The 12,757-nt window shown below is 54.3% G+C and overlaps 2 protein-coding genes and 1 non-coding gene across 4 annotated transcripts in view; 2 read left to right on the forward strand and 1 right to left on the reverse strand.

Moving 5' to 3' along the window:
• Positions 1–3,283: 3,283 nt before the first annotated feature.
• On the forward strand, positions 3,284–8,086 carry Hsd11b2 (hydroxysteroid 11-beta dehydrogenase 2). Its single transcript, XM_010612236.2, has 5 exons — positions 3,284–3,664; positions 6,581–6,793; positions 6,982–7,167; positions 7,284–7,421; positions 7,617–8,086. The coding sequence occupies exons 1-5, from the start codon at positions 3,400–3,402 to the stop codon at positions 8,030–8,032; spliced, it is 1,218 nt and encodes a 405-aa protein (XP_010610538.1). The 5' UTR covers positions 3,284–3,399; the 3' UTR covers positions 8,033–8,086.
• A 280-nt stretch (positions 8,087–8,366) lies between these two features.
• On the forward strand, positions 8,367–8,473 carry LOC117283953. Its single transcript, XR_004515002.1, has one exon. It is a non-coding gene; the product is annotated as a U6 spliceosomal RNA (small nuclear RNA).
• A 199-nt stretch (positions 8,474–8,672) lies between these two features.
• Atp6v0d1 (ATPase H+ transporting V0 subunit d1) overlaps positions 8,673–12,757 on the reverse strand; it is a 58,128-nt gene continuing 54,043 nt past the window's right edge. The window contains exons 5-8 of one of the 2 annotated variants that reach the window (XM_010612237.3): positions 10,623–10,700; positions 10,325–10,501; positions 10,137–10,214; positions 8,673–10,049 (exon numbers count right to left, since the gene is read on the reverse strand). In XM_010612237.3, coding sequence (XP_010610539.1) covers positions 9,888–10,049; positions 10,137–10,214; positions 10,325–10,501; positions 10,623–10,700 — 495 coding nt within the window. In that variant the 3' untranslated portion in view covers positions 8,673–9,887. The remainder of the gene's footprint in view (positions 10,050–10,136; positions 10,215–10,324; positions 10,502–10,622; positions 10,701–12,757) is intronic. The other variant, XM_010612238.3, reaches the window with a different exon arrangement.

Genomic DNA, 12,757 nt, shown 5'->3' on the forward strand with positions numbered 1-12,757 from the left:
CAGGACAACAATGCCTAAGGAAAGGGATTTATTGAGATTACTGGACTGGGATGAAGCTCAATGGTACAGCACTTGCCTAGCATGCATGGGGCCCTGGGTCTGATCCCCAGCACCCACCCACCCCCAAAAAAGACTGAGGTTGAGGTTTCCAGTGGGAAAGTATTGTGGCTGGGAGCAGTAAGTTGTCCTTTGCTTTGTCTGTGGTGGTTTACCCAGGAAGCTGACACAAAGACATTTTCAGTGAAAAATTGCTTTGATGAAGAGGTGTGATGGGGTCTGGAATGCAGGCAATAGGACGTGCCACAGGCACAAGGGGGTCACTGTGCCAGACAGGGGGAATTGAGCAAGTGGGCAAGTTCCAGGTATGAGCTGAGTGCAGGCAGAGTTTCCTGGGACTCTGCTGCCTCTGAGTCGGACCACAGAGGAACAAGAGGTGGTAAGTGAACTTCTGGCTTCAGGAACCCCAGTATACTCAGAGGACAGAGTGTGAGTGCTCTTGGAAACTGCTACTTGGCACCCTCCAACTCTGGATTTCTGTTCCCCCATCTTCATGTCCAGCACACAAGGCCTTTCTTCCCTTCACAGCTGCACCCTCCCAAAGACCAGCAGATGGGGTCAGTGAGCTGCTGTACTATACTCCATGGGCACAGCCAGAAGCAGCCTGCCAGCCCCAGGTCCTGGTCCTCCAGAGCCTGGGAAACAGTAAGGGTTTGGCTAACCAGTTTTCTGACCAAGGCAAGTTGGAGGTGGGACAAAAGACAAGGAAACACTGGGCTGAGGCCTTGGAGTGTGATGGCTCCAGGGGCTCTGCTTCTTTTGGTTGCCCTTCATTGCTCTCCACTGCTGGGCCCTGCCTTATCTGCTGAGGCCCCTGCCCCCCCCCCTTTCCCAGAGGCCCTAAACAGCCCAGACTCCTGGATCTGGCAGAGGCTGGTTGTCTGCCCCGAGGCAGGAACAACCTGGCACCAGATCTCAGACAGGGTTGGGCCAGCCCCTCCCAGTTATGACTGCCTGAACCACCTTCTACTACCTGATGAGGGGAAGGGGTCAGTGGCTGATGAGGCTACAGCAAGCTGGGCATAGATGCTGGGGAGGAAGACACATGGTCTCCCATCCTAGGAAGTGGGATGAATGGTAGGGAGCTATATAATAATGCGTCAGAGAACCCAGTCCTACCAAGACCCAAATCTCACAGTTCTAATGGCTTCATCTGAGGTGGCATAGTGTCCCAGAAGCTGAGCTAGAAACACTTACTTCCCTATACTAGCCATCCTATAGAGCCACAGGCAATTGCCACTACCTCATCCACTCCCAGGCAGTCTTTCTCTCCATCATGGGCTTCCTGATCAGTCAAGGTCCTTCATGGTTCTTTCATAGGACAGGGTAGGATCCTGCTTCTCAGTTCCATCCTTCTCTTGCTTTCCAGCCTCTATCCCTCTACTCTTCCACGCTTGATCCCACTGTATCTCCCTCCCTATCTCTAAGGGGAATCCTTAATGGGCTGAGACTGAGGTGAGGTGAGTAGAACAGGGTGTTCTGACCAATTCAGGCTCTATAACTCAAATTGGAAAGCCAGGCTGAAGGTGCTGTGTCTACCTCTGAGTCTGGGTCATCGATTCAGGGCACAGGAGTCAGTGGATTTGGAAAAGGAATGTTTCCAGAGACAGGATGACCCAGACCAAGGAAGAGAGAGTTACCAGAAATTCACAACATGCACACATGTGTGCACATGCATACACAGGGTCATAGCTCAGGGAACAACACAACCAATGGCATAGATAGGCCATGGAGCTCCATGGACACAAGTGCATACAAACACAGGCACACAAAAGTCTTACCCAGGATCATACACACCCTCCCCAGGAAAGTCCTGCCTTCCAGGCCAGGGCTAGCCTGTCATCCACACTTCCAGGAGGAGAGACAGGTGGAGGAACAGGAGTGGCTCTGGGTGGAGGACCCATCTCCACCCAGAGCCTCTCCCTTTAAATGAGTCTGGCTCACAGCCTGCTCCCTGAAATCTCCCTGGCCCATCAAGGGGTCATTCCTGGGTTGTAGAGAGGGCTTTGGAAGAATCACTTTCATGAGACTCAGGCACAGAGCCTGGCCACAGAAGAAAGAATGAGCAATGGGGCTGGGAACTGTGACAAGAGTCCATGAACTCCTAGAGAGGGCAGGGACGAGGCACTGAGCAAGGTCTGGAGGCTCAGCAGGAACTGGGATCCCCCTTTACCTCAGCTTGCACCTACTCTCCTCTGCACAGGGCCTGGCACCCAGGTACTGGCACCAACTCCTCATGCCTGGCAGAGCCCTGGCATGCATGCTAGGCACAGGGTGCCAGAGACAGGGGTGGTCGAGGGTGGGGGGCAGGCCACACACAAACAAGGACCTTCATACACAGACAAGGAAATGTACCCACACACCACTTATCACCTGGGGATTCTGAGGAGCAGGGCAGGGACCACCCTGTCCTAGCAGCTACCTTCGCTGACTCCCCAGGTGTTCCTGTTGGCCTGTTTCTTGGGAGCAAGGGGGAGGCAAAGGTGAATGGAGGCCTAGAGGCTTTCTCTGAACCCCTCACCATTCTCACACACATTTCTGTGGCAGGAGGTGGAGTTGTGCATTTCCAGTTCCCACCATGGAGAGCAAAGAGGAGCAGAGACTTCCAGTCCCCTGGAAAGGTCACCCTGCTTCCCCCAGGCCCCGTCCTAGAAGGATTTTGTGGCCTCGAGCTGCTCAGTGTTCAGGCATGTACACTAGGGACGCGCGCACACCGCAGGCGGGCGCGGGCGTGACCAGCGGCTACAGCGGTGAAGGCCGGCTGGTTCCCCGAGGTGTCCCGGTGTTCCCGAAGGCCGGGCGGTCAAGGCGGTGCTATCAATACGAGGTGCTGAATGAAGTTGTGGGTGTCCTCAGGTGTCCCAAGCCAAATGTGAGCAGGATGTGTTGTTCATGTGGGCGCGGCTTCTCAAGGCCCTGGGCGCGTGTGTGGGGGTTGGGGTGAAGCGGACGCATGGCACTCGGGCTGGTCCCGACCAGCCGCGTCCCCAGCGCAGCCTGCAGCGAGCTGCTCCTCCTCAGGCAGCAACTTGGGACTTTGTTCCGGCTTATTGGAAAGCGGATCTGGCCGAAGGGTTGAGGGGGGGCACCTGCCGTGTATGGGGTGCTGGAGAAGTGAGGAAAAGCCCCACCCCTCCCCGCCTCCACCCCCCCCCCCCCCCGCCTCCACCCCTCCCTCGCCCCGCCCCGGGCTCTTTAAAAGCTTGGTCCGCTGGCCAGCGGAGAAAGCCGAGTGCCTCTCTCATCCCAGGCTGGGTTTCCCCTGCACCCTGCGCCCCCGGCTCGAGTCCCTCGCCTCGCTCCCCGCCCGGCCCCCGCCCCGCCCCAGCCTGCCCGCCCGCCATGGAGCGCTGGCCTTGGCCGTCGGGCGGCGCCTGGCTGCTCGTGGCGGCCCGTGCGCTGCTGCAGCTGCTGCGCGCAGACCTACGTTTGGGCAGCCCGTTGCTGGCGGCACTGGCGCTGCTGGCCGCGCTCGACTGGCTGTGCCAGCGCCTGCTGCCCCCACCGGCTGCACTCGCCGTTCTGGCTGCCACCGGCTGGATCACATTGTCCCGCCTGGCGCGCCCGCCACGCCTGCCCGTGGCCACTCGCGCGGTGCTCATCACCGGTGAGTCCGCAGAGTGCGGGGACTCCAGGCTCGAGGGCGGACCGCACCCCTAGAGGGCTCCCTATAGGAATGGCCAAGGGGGGCTCCCCAGCGCAGGAGTAAAGGAGTCCCCTGGGAGCAAAGGAGAAGCCAAGTAGGAAGCGCAGGGCACCTCCCCAAGTCCCGGTTAACTACCTGCCGCTGCTGCAAGTATTGGAGAGAAAGTGTAGCAGGCAGTGGGCAGGTGCTCTAAGGAAACCTGGTGGTCCTAGGGGTTGATAGTTTGTGTTATGCCTTTCCTCAAGAGCAGGCAAGGGACGGGGACAGTGCTCTGAGGGGCTTGGGAAGATTGAGATGAAGGATAGTCATCTCTTGAACTCTGCTTGACACCCATCCCTACATGGGACATCCTGTATTCTATTCCCTGGGGCCAGAGGAAGGAGCTTACATGAGGAGCTGCACCCCCACCTCCAAAGGCTGAAATCCTTGAAGTTCAGAAAAGCTTGAGGTCACTACGGGGGCACTCAGCTGGCTCCCTTGGGTCCAGCCAGCCACTGCCAAACTGCTGAGGCAGCAGTCCATGGTGTGCACTTCACTCCCATCCCTTCTAGTTCTTGGTGCCCAGGAAATAGGTCTTGGAGAGCTGGACTCCTCAGGTGCTTCTGGCCGCCAGGCTGAGCTCCCTTTGTCTGGAGCTGGGGATAAATCTGTCACGAGAGCAAGGGAAGCGGGGCTGAAGACCTAGGTGGAAGTGGGGAGGGGGAGAAAGGTCAGGGGGCCCTAGTCCGTTGCATGGGGGGAGGGGCAGCCCAGTCTCTCCCCAAGTCCATCCCACCTAGCTTTGGACAGGTGCTCTGAGCTCTGCCTTTGCATAGACCCTGGACGGAGGACAGCCAGCAAACCAGTAGGGGGCCCTGCATGATCAGATGGGGCTAGGAGAACTCCTTCAAGGGGAAATCCTTGAACTGAAGGATGTGTGGAGACAGATGGATCAAAGAAAGGGTGTGGGACAAAGGCTTAAGGCAAGAATGAGGTTTGCCTGGGAGGGGACAGACAATACCAGTTTAGTTTTAGCAGTGTGGTGGGATGTTAAATTTCCATGGGTGGGGCCTTGAATGGTAGTTAAAATCCAGGTGGTGCTGATGTGGGGGATGGTGTGAGAGTAGCACAGTGAGGACTTTAGGCTTCAGCAAAGAGGAAGGAGATGAAACAGGACGCAGGTTGAATGGGATAGACCCAAGTTCAGGGTGCAGCAGAGCCTCAGAGGACCTCAGTTTCAAGGGTTGAGGAAGGAAAGCCAGTAGACCCTCCCAGTATGAAGCAGGGACTAGGTTGTTTGATCTTCCCTCTCCTCCAAGACAGGGCAGATCCCCTTCTGTCATCTAATTTGTGAGTTGCCTTAACAGGACCCAGGCCATCTGAAGGACTTCCTCCATTTCTGGTTGCAAAGCTCAGGGTGTAAGGGTAGGAAGCAGCCCAGCCCACCCCTGTGTACGCATCACCAGTGGGTTCGTAGCTTCCCAATGCCTGAAAACTCTAGGGTTTCCTCAATCATCACACCTGCCTAGAGCAGTGTCTTGTGCCTGCCAGAGCTGCCACCCACCCTTCCTGAGAATGCCCAAGAACTGCTTGCCAAATCCACTTCAAGAACTCAGCCATGGGGTCAGGGTTTGGGCTGTGGCTGGATGCCCTTCCCTAGCAGACTTCTGAGAAAGACCCCTTAGCACAAGGTGGCAATCCCCAGCCACACAAGGCCCAGCTCCAAGTTCCCTGCCCAGCTTTGTTCTAGGCCTCCACAGAGGGGGGTGTGCTGCGATGGGAGCGGGTGCTGAGTGTCCAGGAGCCAAACAGAGCTGCTCCATAGCTTTTCTGCTCAACAGGACCTCAGGTCTGGTGGCTAGTACTCCAGAGAGCCTCCTCCCTCACTGGCCCCCTGCCCCTTTACTGGCCACCCAGAGTCAGGAAGCTTGGGCCTAATCGGATAGGATGGACCCCTGCACCATCCCTGCCTGGTGGTCTTCTTGCATACCAAAGGACAGAAAGTAAGCCTCCAAGAATTTTAACAGTGCTGTGGCAGGCACAAGGTGGATGTGGGAAGGCACTGAAATGCAGGTCTGTTCTCATCTTCCCCCACCAGGCCACTGTCCTGAGGGCAAGTGGCTTGCAGCTCAGAAAATACCCAGTTATTGCCACTGATTCAAATTCCAAGGATAAGAGGTCAGGAGTAAGGTAGGAATAGGCCTTCTGCTTGCTCAGAGCCTGCAACATTAGTTGGGAGTGTCGAGACTGGGAAGGGAGGGGATCCTCAAGTTGGTCAGGGCCTTATTGATGGAACCAGAGAGCTTGGGCTTTGTCTTGAAGATTGAAGGGAATCTTGGGAAGATTTTCAGCAGCAGAGTGATTGTAATTTTTAAAAAGATCCCTCTGGCTGCTTAGGTAAAGGATGTATTTTGGGGCAAGACTGGACAGGACCAAGAAGGTTGCTTCAATGTCCAGGTTAAAGGAAGGAAGGGCAAGGACATTCAGAAAGGAAGGGTAACACTGCATATGAGCTCTGGTCTAAATCAAGCAGGAAGGACATCAGGAACGGGGCTGGGTCTCAGGCCTACCTGGGATAGTCTTGACCTTTGTGATGGCTGTGTGACTTTGGGAATCAAATTAGTATTACTAGGTGTCAGTTTGTTCTTTGAGGATTATAAAGCATCTTTGATGTGGTAGCCATGGGGAGTCCAAGGAAATGACAGCTATCAGAGTTGGTGCTCAAGGCTCAGCAGGAAGGGCAAAGCCTGCCAGAGATGGGTAGGATAAGGAGGGAAGGCTGTTGATTTTTGCTGGATTGAGAGTCCAGGGATGCCACCCATACCCTGGTGATCTTTGGGTTATCTCGGGCTGCACTGGACCACTGTGGGAGTTCACTAGCTGCTCTGTCCTGACCAGGCTGTGACACTGGTTTTGGCAAGGAGACGGCTAAGAAATTGGATGCTATGGGCTTCATGGTGCTGGCCACCGTATTAGACCTGAATAGCCTCGGTGCCCTAGAGCTGCGTGCCTGCTGTTCACCTCGCCTAAAGCTGCTGCAGATGGACCTGACCAAGCCAGAGGACATTAGCCATGCTCTGGAGTTCACCAAGGCCCACACCACCAGCACTGGTCAGACACAGCTTCCCTGGGGGAGGGCATGGTCAGGCAGGCATGAAAGGGCAGGGATTGCAGGGTTTTCTCTGGGCTGATCTGAAGCTTCACTCCCTGCCTCCCTACCCCCAGACATGAAAGGGCAGGGATTGCAGGGTTTTCTCTGGGCTGATCTGAAGCTTCACTCCCTGCCTCCCTACCCCCAGGCCTGTGGGGCTTGGTCAACAATGCAGGCTTTAACGACATAGTGGCTGATGTGGAGCTGTCTCCAATGGCCAAATTCCGCAACTGCATGGAGGTGAACTTCTTTGGTGCACTTGAGCTAACCAAGGGACTTCTGCCACTCCTGCGCCGCTCAAGGGGTCGTATTGTGACAGTGGGCAGTCCAGCAGGTGAGTGCCATCCTCCTCAGGGGTACAGCAGAAGAGTTGCTGCTGTGGGGTGGGGGAGGACTTGGGGAGCTCCTCGCCAAGTCTGATCTGCCTCACCCCATCCATTTTATCCCCAGGAGACATGCCATATCCGTGCTTGGCAGCCTATGGAACCTCCAAGGCAGCCATAGTGCTACTCATGGACTTGTTTGGCTCTGAACTTCTTCCCTGGGGGATCAAGGTCAGCGTCATCCAGCCTGGCTGCTTTAAAACAGGTGAGGCTTAGAGCTACGGGTAGATCATGCATAAGGCCTGGGGTTGGGAAACAGGGCTGGGCATGATCTTATGGGGACAGGAGTAGGTCTGAGGAATAGGCACAGCTTTGGCTGTAGGTGTAGCCAAGTTAAATAGACCAGTGGCCTCTTGCTCTCCTAGCTCATCACCCTCTGACCTTGCCACCCCTTCTCCAGAGTCAGTGATAAATGTGAACCTCTGGGAACAACGCAAAAAACTGCTGCTGGCCAACCTGCCCCGAGAGTTGCTACAGGCCTATGGTGAAGACTACATTGAGCACTCGCACAAGCAATTCCTGAATTCACTCAGCAGGGCACTGCCTGACCTCAGCCCAGTTACAGATGCTATCACTGATGCGCTTCTGGCAGCTCAGCCACGCCGCCGCTATTACCCAGGCCGTGGCGTGGGGCTCATGTACTTCATCCACTACTACCTGCCAGAGAGCCTGCGGCGCCGTTTCCTGCAGACCTTCTTCATTGGTCCCTGTGTGCCCCGAGCACTGCAGCCTGGCCAGCCTGGTCTTACTCTCGCTCAGGATATTACCCAGGACCCAAACCTGAACCCAGGCCCTTCCCCAGTGGTGGCTCGGTGAGCCAAGTGCACACATAGCCTGCTGCTCCAGCATATGAGGCTCCATGAGACTTTGGCTCTCCCTGGCCATTCTGAACCCCCAGGTCTGCCCCACAGCCTAGCCTAACAAACTTCAGCCCCTTTGCTGCCAATGCCCAGTCCAGGTCCAAGAGGCTGAGGATTTCCAGGGAGCCTCTGGGTCTCAACTGCTTTGTGAGCCCACACAGACCATCTTGAGAACAACACTCTATCCTGCAGGTTGGAGAATACATCTGGATAGGGAGTTTTGTGCAAGATTTAGCCACAGCCTTTGTTAGGGCCCTGTAGACAGTGTCTCTGCAAACTAAGAGTGACTGGTGCTTGCTTCAGCAGCACATATACTAAAATGAGAACAATACCGAGAAGATTAGCATGGCCTCTGCACAAGGATGACACGTAAATTCATAAAGCGTTCCATATTTTTGTCTATATTTTAAAAATGGGGGGAGTGCCAGGGATTTAGCTCAGTGGTTCTACTGCCTGCCTTGCAAGCACAAGGACCCAAGTTTGATCCCCCGTACCAAAAAAAAGGGGAGGGCAGGGTTTAACTTAGTGGTGCCATGCCTCTCTCACAAGTGCAAGGTCCTGAGTTCAATCCCTGGTACACACACACACACAAACACACACACACACAAGTGGGTGGATTGGGGACCCCCTCAGGATTGTTTCTTGGCACCAGTGCCTCAAGTGCTACAATTCCAGGGTATCCCAACTGCCTCTTGACTGGCTCAAGACTTCAGACCCCAGCCCCTCACTTCCAAGCCACAGGGAAGCAGCATACCTTACTTGCCTGATTGCTACTTTTTAAATAAAGATAAATTTTTATTTCTCCTAGAATGGAGGAGGTGGTGTTTGGAGGGGGTGATTGCCTGGTTAGCCTTGGTGACAGGATGTGGCTATATGGTAGAAGTGGAGAACCAGGGCTCTGTGCACAGACCTGAATGGGCTCCCCTGGCATACTCTAGTTTTTTGTTTTTTTTTGTTGTTTTTTTTTTTTTTGGTGTAGGGGGGTCGAACTCAGGTCCCTGCGCTTGCAAGGCAGTTGGTGAAACCAGTGAGCTAAATCCCTGGCCCACCCCTAGCATACTCTGGTTTATATACTCCCTCTTCCATTTACCTCAGGCAAATCATTTATACTTATTTCTGGGTTTCTTCATAATGAAATGAGGATAATAATCATGATCACAGAGAGTTGTAGAGATCAATAAAACAATTAAGAGTCTTGGAGGCCCCCAGGACCCAGCTCGGCAGGCCTGTCTCTGCATTTGAGCTCCAGCAGAGGAAGGGGCTATCCTTTAGGTACTCCCCTAACCCTGAGGAATTTGGACTGCTAATTTCAGAGTGAATTCAGAAAGGGTGTGATCATGAGGGAAGTTGGGGATCTGTGAGGGGTACCGTGACCCAAAGGAAGCAACAGACAGTGGATTAGGGCAGTTTTATTGTCTCAGATCGACCTGAGGGAGAGCTACCTTTCCTATGCCCCACAATACACATTCTATCTTTCCCATGGGCCACGGCTCTGGGAAAGGGAGGTCTTACTGCCTCCAGGTTTCTCAGGTTAGAGAGGGACATGAAGGTGACCACATGCTTCTCAGACATGTCAGTGGCTGTAAACATAGGGCTGAAGGGGCCTCATTTCTCTGAGGGCATCTTGGTGAGGGGAGAAGTACCCAGCTCTTTCATACCGAAAAGCAGTCCTGGATGGGGGTGAGGGTCAGGGAAGCTGCACAGCCCCTAGGACAATGTGCTACCCACCCAAGGATAGGCAGGTGAGCCATGGGCTTCATCACAGCATACACAGACATACACAGTACATTTGGGAGCCTTGGGTCAGGATGCTAGAAGATGGGGATATAGTTGTCAATCTTGGCGCGATGGCGCTGGGCAATGCACTCAGCAATCCACACAATATTGCGACACTCCTGCTCCTTGAGCTTCACAAAGGCATAGAAGACACCAAAGTGGAACTGGTTCAGGAAGGCCAACTTGTTCAGTTTCACCTGTGGACAGAGGCAGGCATGGTGTACAGGCGGCTGAGGCCAAAGGCAGACCTTAGTCATCAACTCTTCCCTATGCTCTGTGCTCACCTCATGCTCAAAGAATCGGTCCTCCAGGGTCTTGTCTCCAGGATTGCTGCCTGCACCCTCAAAAAGCAGCTTGTATTCCTGGCCAAGAACAGTTGGAAACATGAGTATGAACGTACTGCTGGATGCTTAGGGAAGGGGTACATGGTGCCAATATGGCCACCCACCATCCTGCCAGTCAGGGAACTCACCGGGTAGTAATCGGCCACATTCTTGACCTGCTCATAGTCATCAGCCCGAGCCAGCTGAGCCAGGCCCTCAGGGTAGAGGCGCCCACAGTGCGGGAATAGCTTGGCACGGTCCTCCTTGGACAGCTCTGTGCCAAAAGAGTTGATGGTGATGATGAAGGCGCGGCGGTCTGCTTCAAACTGCAGGGCAGTGCAAAGGCAAGGAGAGAGGGAAGAAAAGGAAGGCTAAGTCAGTTGGCAGAGCTTCCCCTGGGCCAGGGCTAGTGGGGACCAGCAGACGAGGGTGTGGGAAGACACTCACCTCCAGGATGGGGCACATAGCATCAGCTGTGGTCCCGCCCAGTAAGGTGCAGAACTTGTAGAAGGACTCCAGGTAGGCCTGTGCACAGCATGGAGCTTGCTCAGTGTGAGCAGAGAGACTCTGCAAGACTTATTAGGCTCCTACTCACAGCTTCCTCCTCCCCTCCCCAGCGCCTTTCATGGTAGGGACTAGTCAAGGCAATTCTATGGCAAAGCCCCTGAACATCACCAATGCCAACAGTTAATCAGTCAAGCAGCAGTAGCCTGCTGCCTCCCAACCAGGAGTGACAGAACCGCCAACTACCTGCTTCAGGGTGCATGTTCCCAATGCCCTCTTCTCAGAGGACTGGCTCAGATGGACCTCTGTCTTTTCCCCTAAATATCTCTTCCTCAGTCTCAGAACAGTTGATGTCTATGGGCTAGTAAGGGAAGATTACTCCTGAGAGTTCACAGAGATGGCTGGAATGAGTACCCTAGCCATTACTGTGTCCTACCTTGCAAAACACCTCTTCCTACCACCCCACAGGCTGCCCTTAGGCATCAGAGAGCAGGAACCAAATTGTCAGGCAAGTTTGTGATGAAGGATGGTTATTGCCTATGCAGACGTCAGCCTCATAGTGCAATGGCTGGGCACAAAGGCTACTATTGGGAACAAGTACTTCCTGCCCAGGCAAATTCAATCTTCGGGGCATGAGGGAAGGACAGGTCAGTCCAGGCTCCAGGTCCTTTCTAACACTCATTCACAAAGTCAGCCAGGTTTCTTTCCCCAAACCTGTCCGTCATGGTCCTACAGGCCCCATTTAGATTCCCAGGACCTACCTGGTGGCTTGGTTCCAGAAACTTTGGCTCCACAGGTAGAATCTATTCTTTTGAACTAGAAGAGGGGCCTGGGAAGCATGAAAAGCTTTCTACACTGAGGTCTGCCTTCCAGACTGAGTTGGACCTGTAGGCTCTGCTATTCCAAGCGATAAGACAAGACCCTGGATTCCATGAGCCCAGGCCTAGCACAACTAACAACATTGAGCAAGCTGAGCCTCAGGGTAGAACTTGAGAGTGACTACAAGAAACAAAAGACTAGGACAGGTTAGGAGTAAGCAGCCTAGAGAGGAGAGTAGAGTCCAGCATAAAGGACTGCCTGGAACCAGGGACATCCTTGGATCACAGAAAGATGCCACTCCCACTACCACAATTTGGAGGTGCTTCTTGGTCCCTCCAGGAGTCAGTCTCTTGGGGCCAGACAAGCTGGTTGTATTGAGAACCCAAGACTTACCCTTTTTGGGCCTGCAGAGCCTACCTAGGGGACGGAGTAGGGGACACGAGTCAAGTCTTGGATTCCATATCCTGCTATCTACCCATTTGCTCCCCAGAGAGACTGACCTCAGGTTGAGAAGCAGGCAGGAAAGGATTCTGGTGGGTAGGACAAATAAGGAACTGGCAAGACCCAAGTACCAAGGTCACCTCCCCATCTCCGCCCTATCCCCTGGAGTCTGGCAGCGCATGGTTGCTGCACTAGCTGCTTACAGTTCTCACATGTCAGGTGGCTAAGGGTCCACCTAATCTTTCATCTGTGGCCATCAGGCTGGGACATCGCCTGTGGGCAGGCGGTCCTGGCACAGTGCCTGCTGTGTTGGGTCAGTGTTTATGAGCAGGTGCCTCGCAGCTCTTGCCAGTGACTCCAGTTAAAACCAGTTAGGCCTGGTGAGGGTGTGGATGAGGCTGGGGGGGACAGCCACACCTCTTACCCTGTCTTGGGGCAAGGAACATGACAACAGGCCAGCTGGGTGGGTGGGAGCACAGGGAGTGTGTGTGTATATGTGTGTCTATGTGTGCAAACCCCTACACATTTTTTATCTGTCTTTTTCTCCCTCCCCTTACTAAGTTGGCTTGCCTCCATATTAGCAGTGGGGGGTGGGAGTCCTCACTTGCAAACAGGCTGAGCCAGGTATGGTCCCTTGTGCTGCCAGTGACTTACTTTAGACAAGCATCCCATTTCTCTGAGCCTTTAGTTTCTTCATTTTGCAAATGGGGACAACTGTGCCTAAAGATGCCAGAAGAGGGCCAGGGATTTAGCTCAGTGGCCCCATGCCTGCCTTGCAAGCACAGGTCCTGAGGTACCAAAAAAAAAAAAAAAAAAAA

This window comes from Fukomys damarensis, unplaced genomic scaffold (genome assembly GCF_012274545.1).
Source record: "Fukomys damarensis isolate Sample0158 unplaced genomic scaffold, DMR_v1.0_HiC HiC_scaffold_32, whole genome shotgun sequence".
In the NCBI taxonomy this organism is placed as follows: Eukaryota; Metazoa; Chordata; class Mammalia; order Rodentia; family Bathyergidae; genus Fukomys; species Fukomys damarensis.

Coding starts and splice junctions, on each gene's coding strand:
- Hsd11b2 (XM_010612236.2), top strand. CDS start 3,400: ATGGAGCGCTGGCCTTGGCCGTCGGGCGGCGCCTGGCTGCTCGTGGCG. Junction 6,794..6,981: donor GGCCCACACCACCAGCACTG/GTCAGACACAGC, acceptor CCCTACCCCCAG/GCCTGTGGGGCTTGGTCAAC. Junction 7,168..7,283: donor GACAGTGGGCAGTCCAGCAG/GTGAGTGCCATC, acceptor TTTTATCCCCAG/GAGACATGCCATATCCGTGC.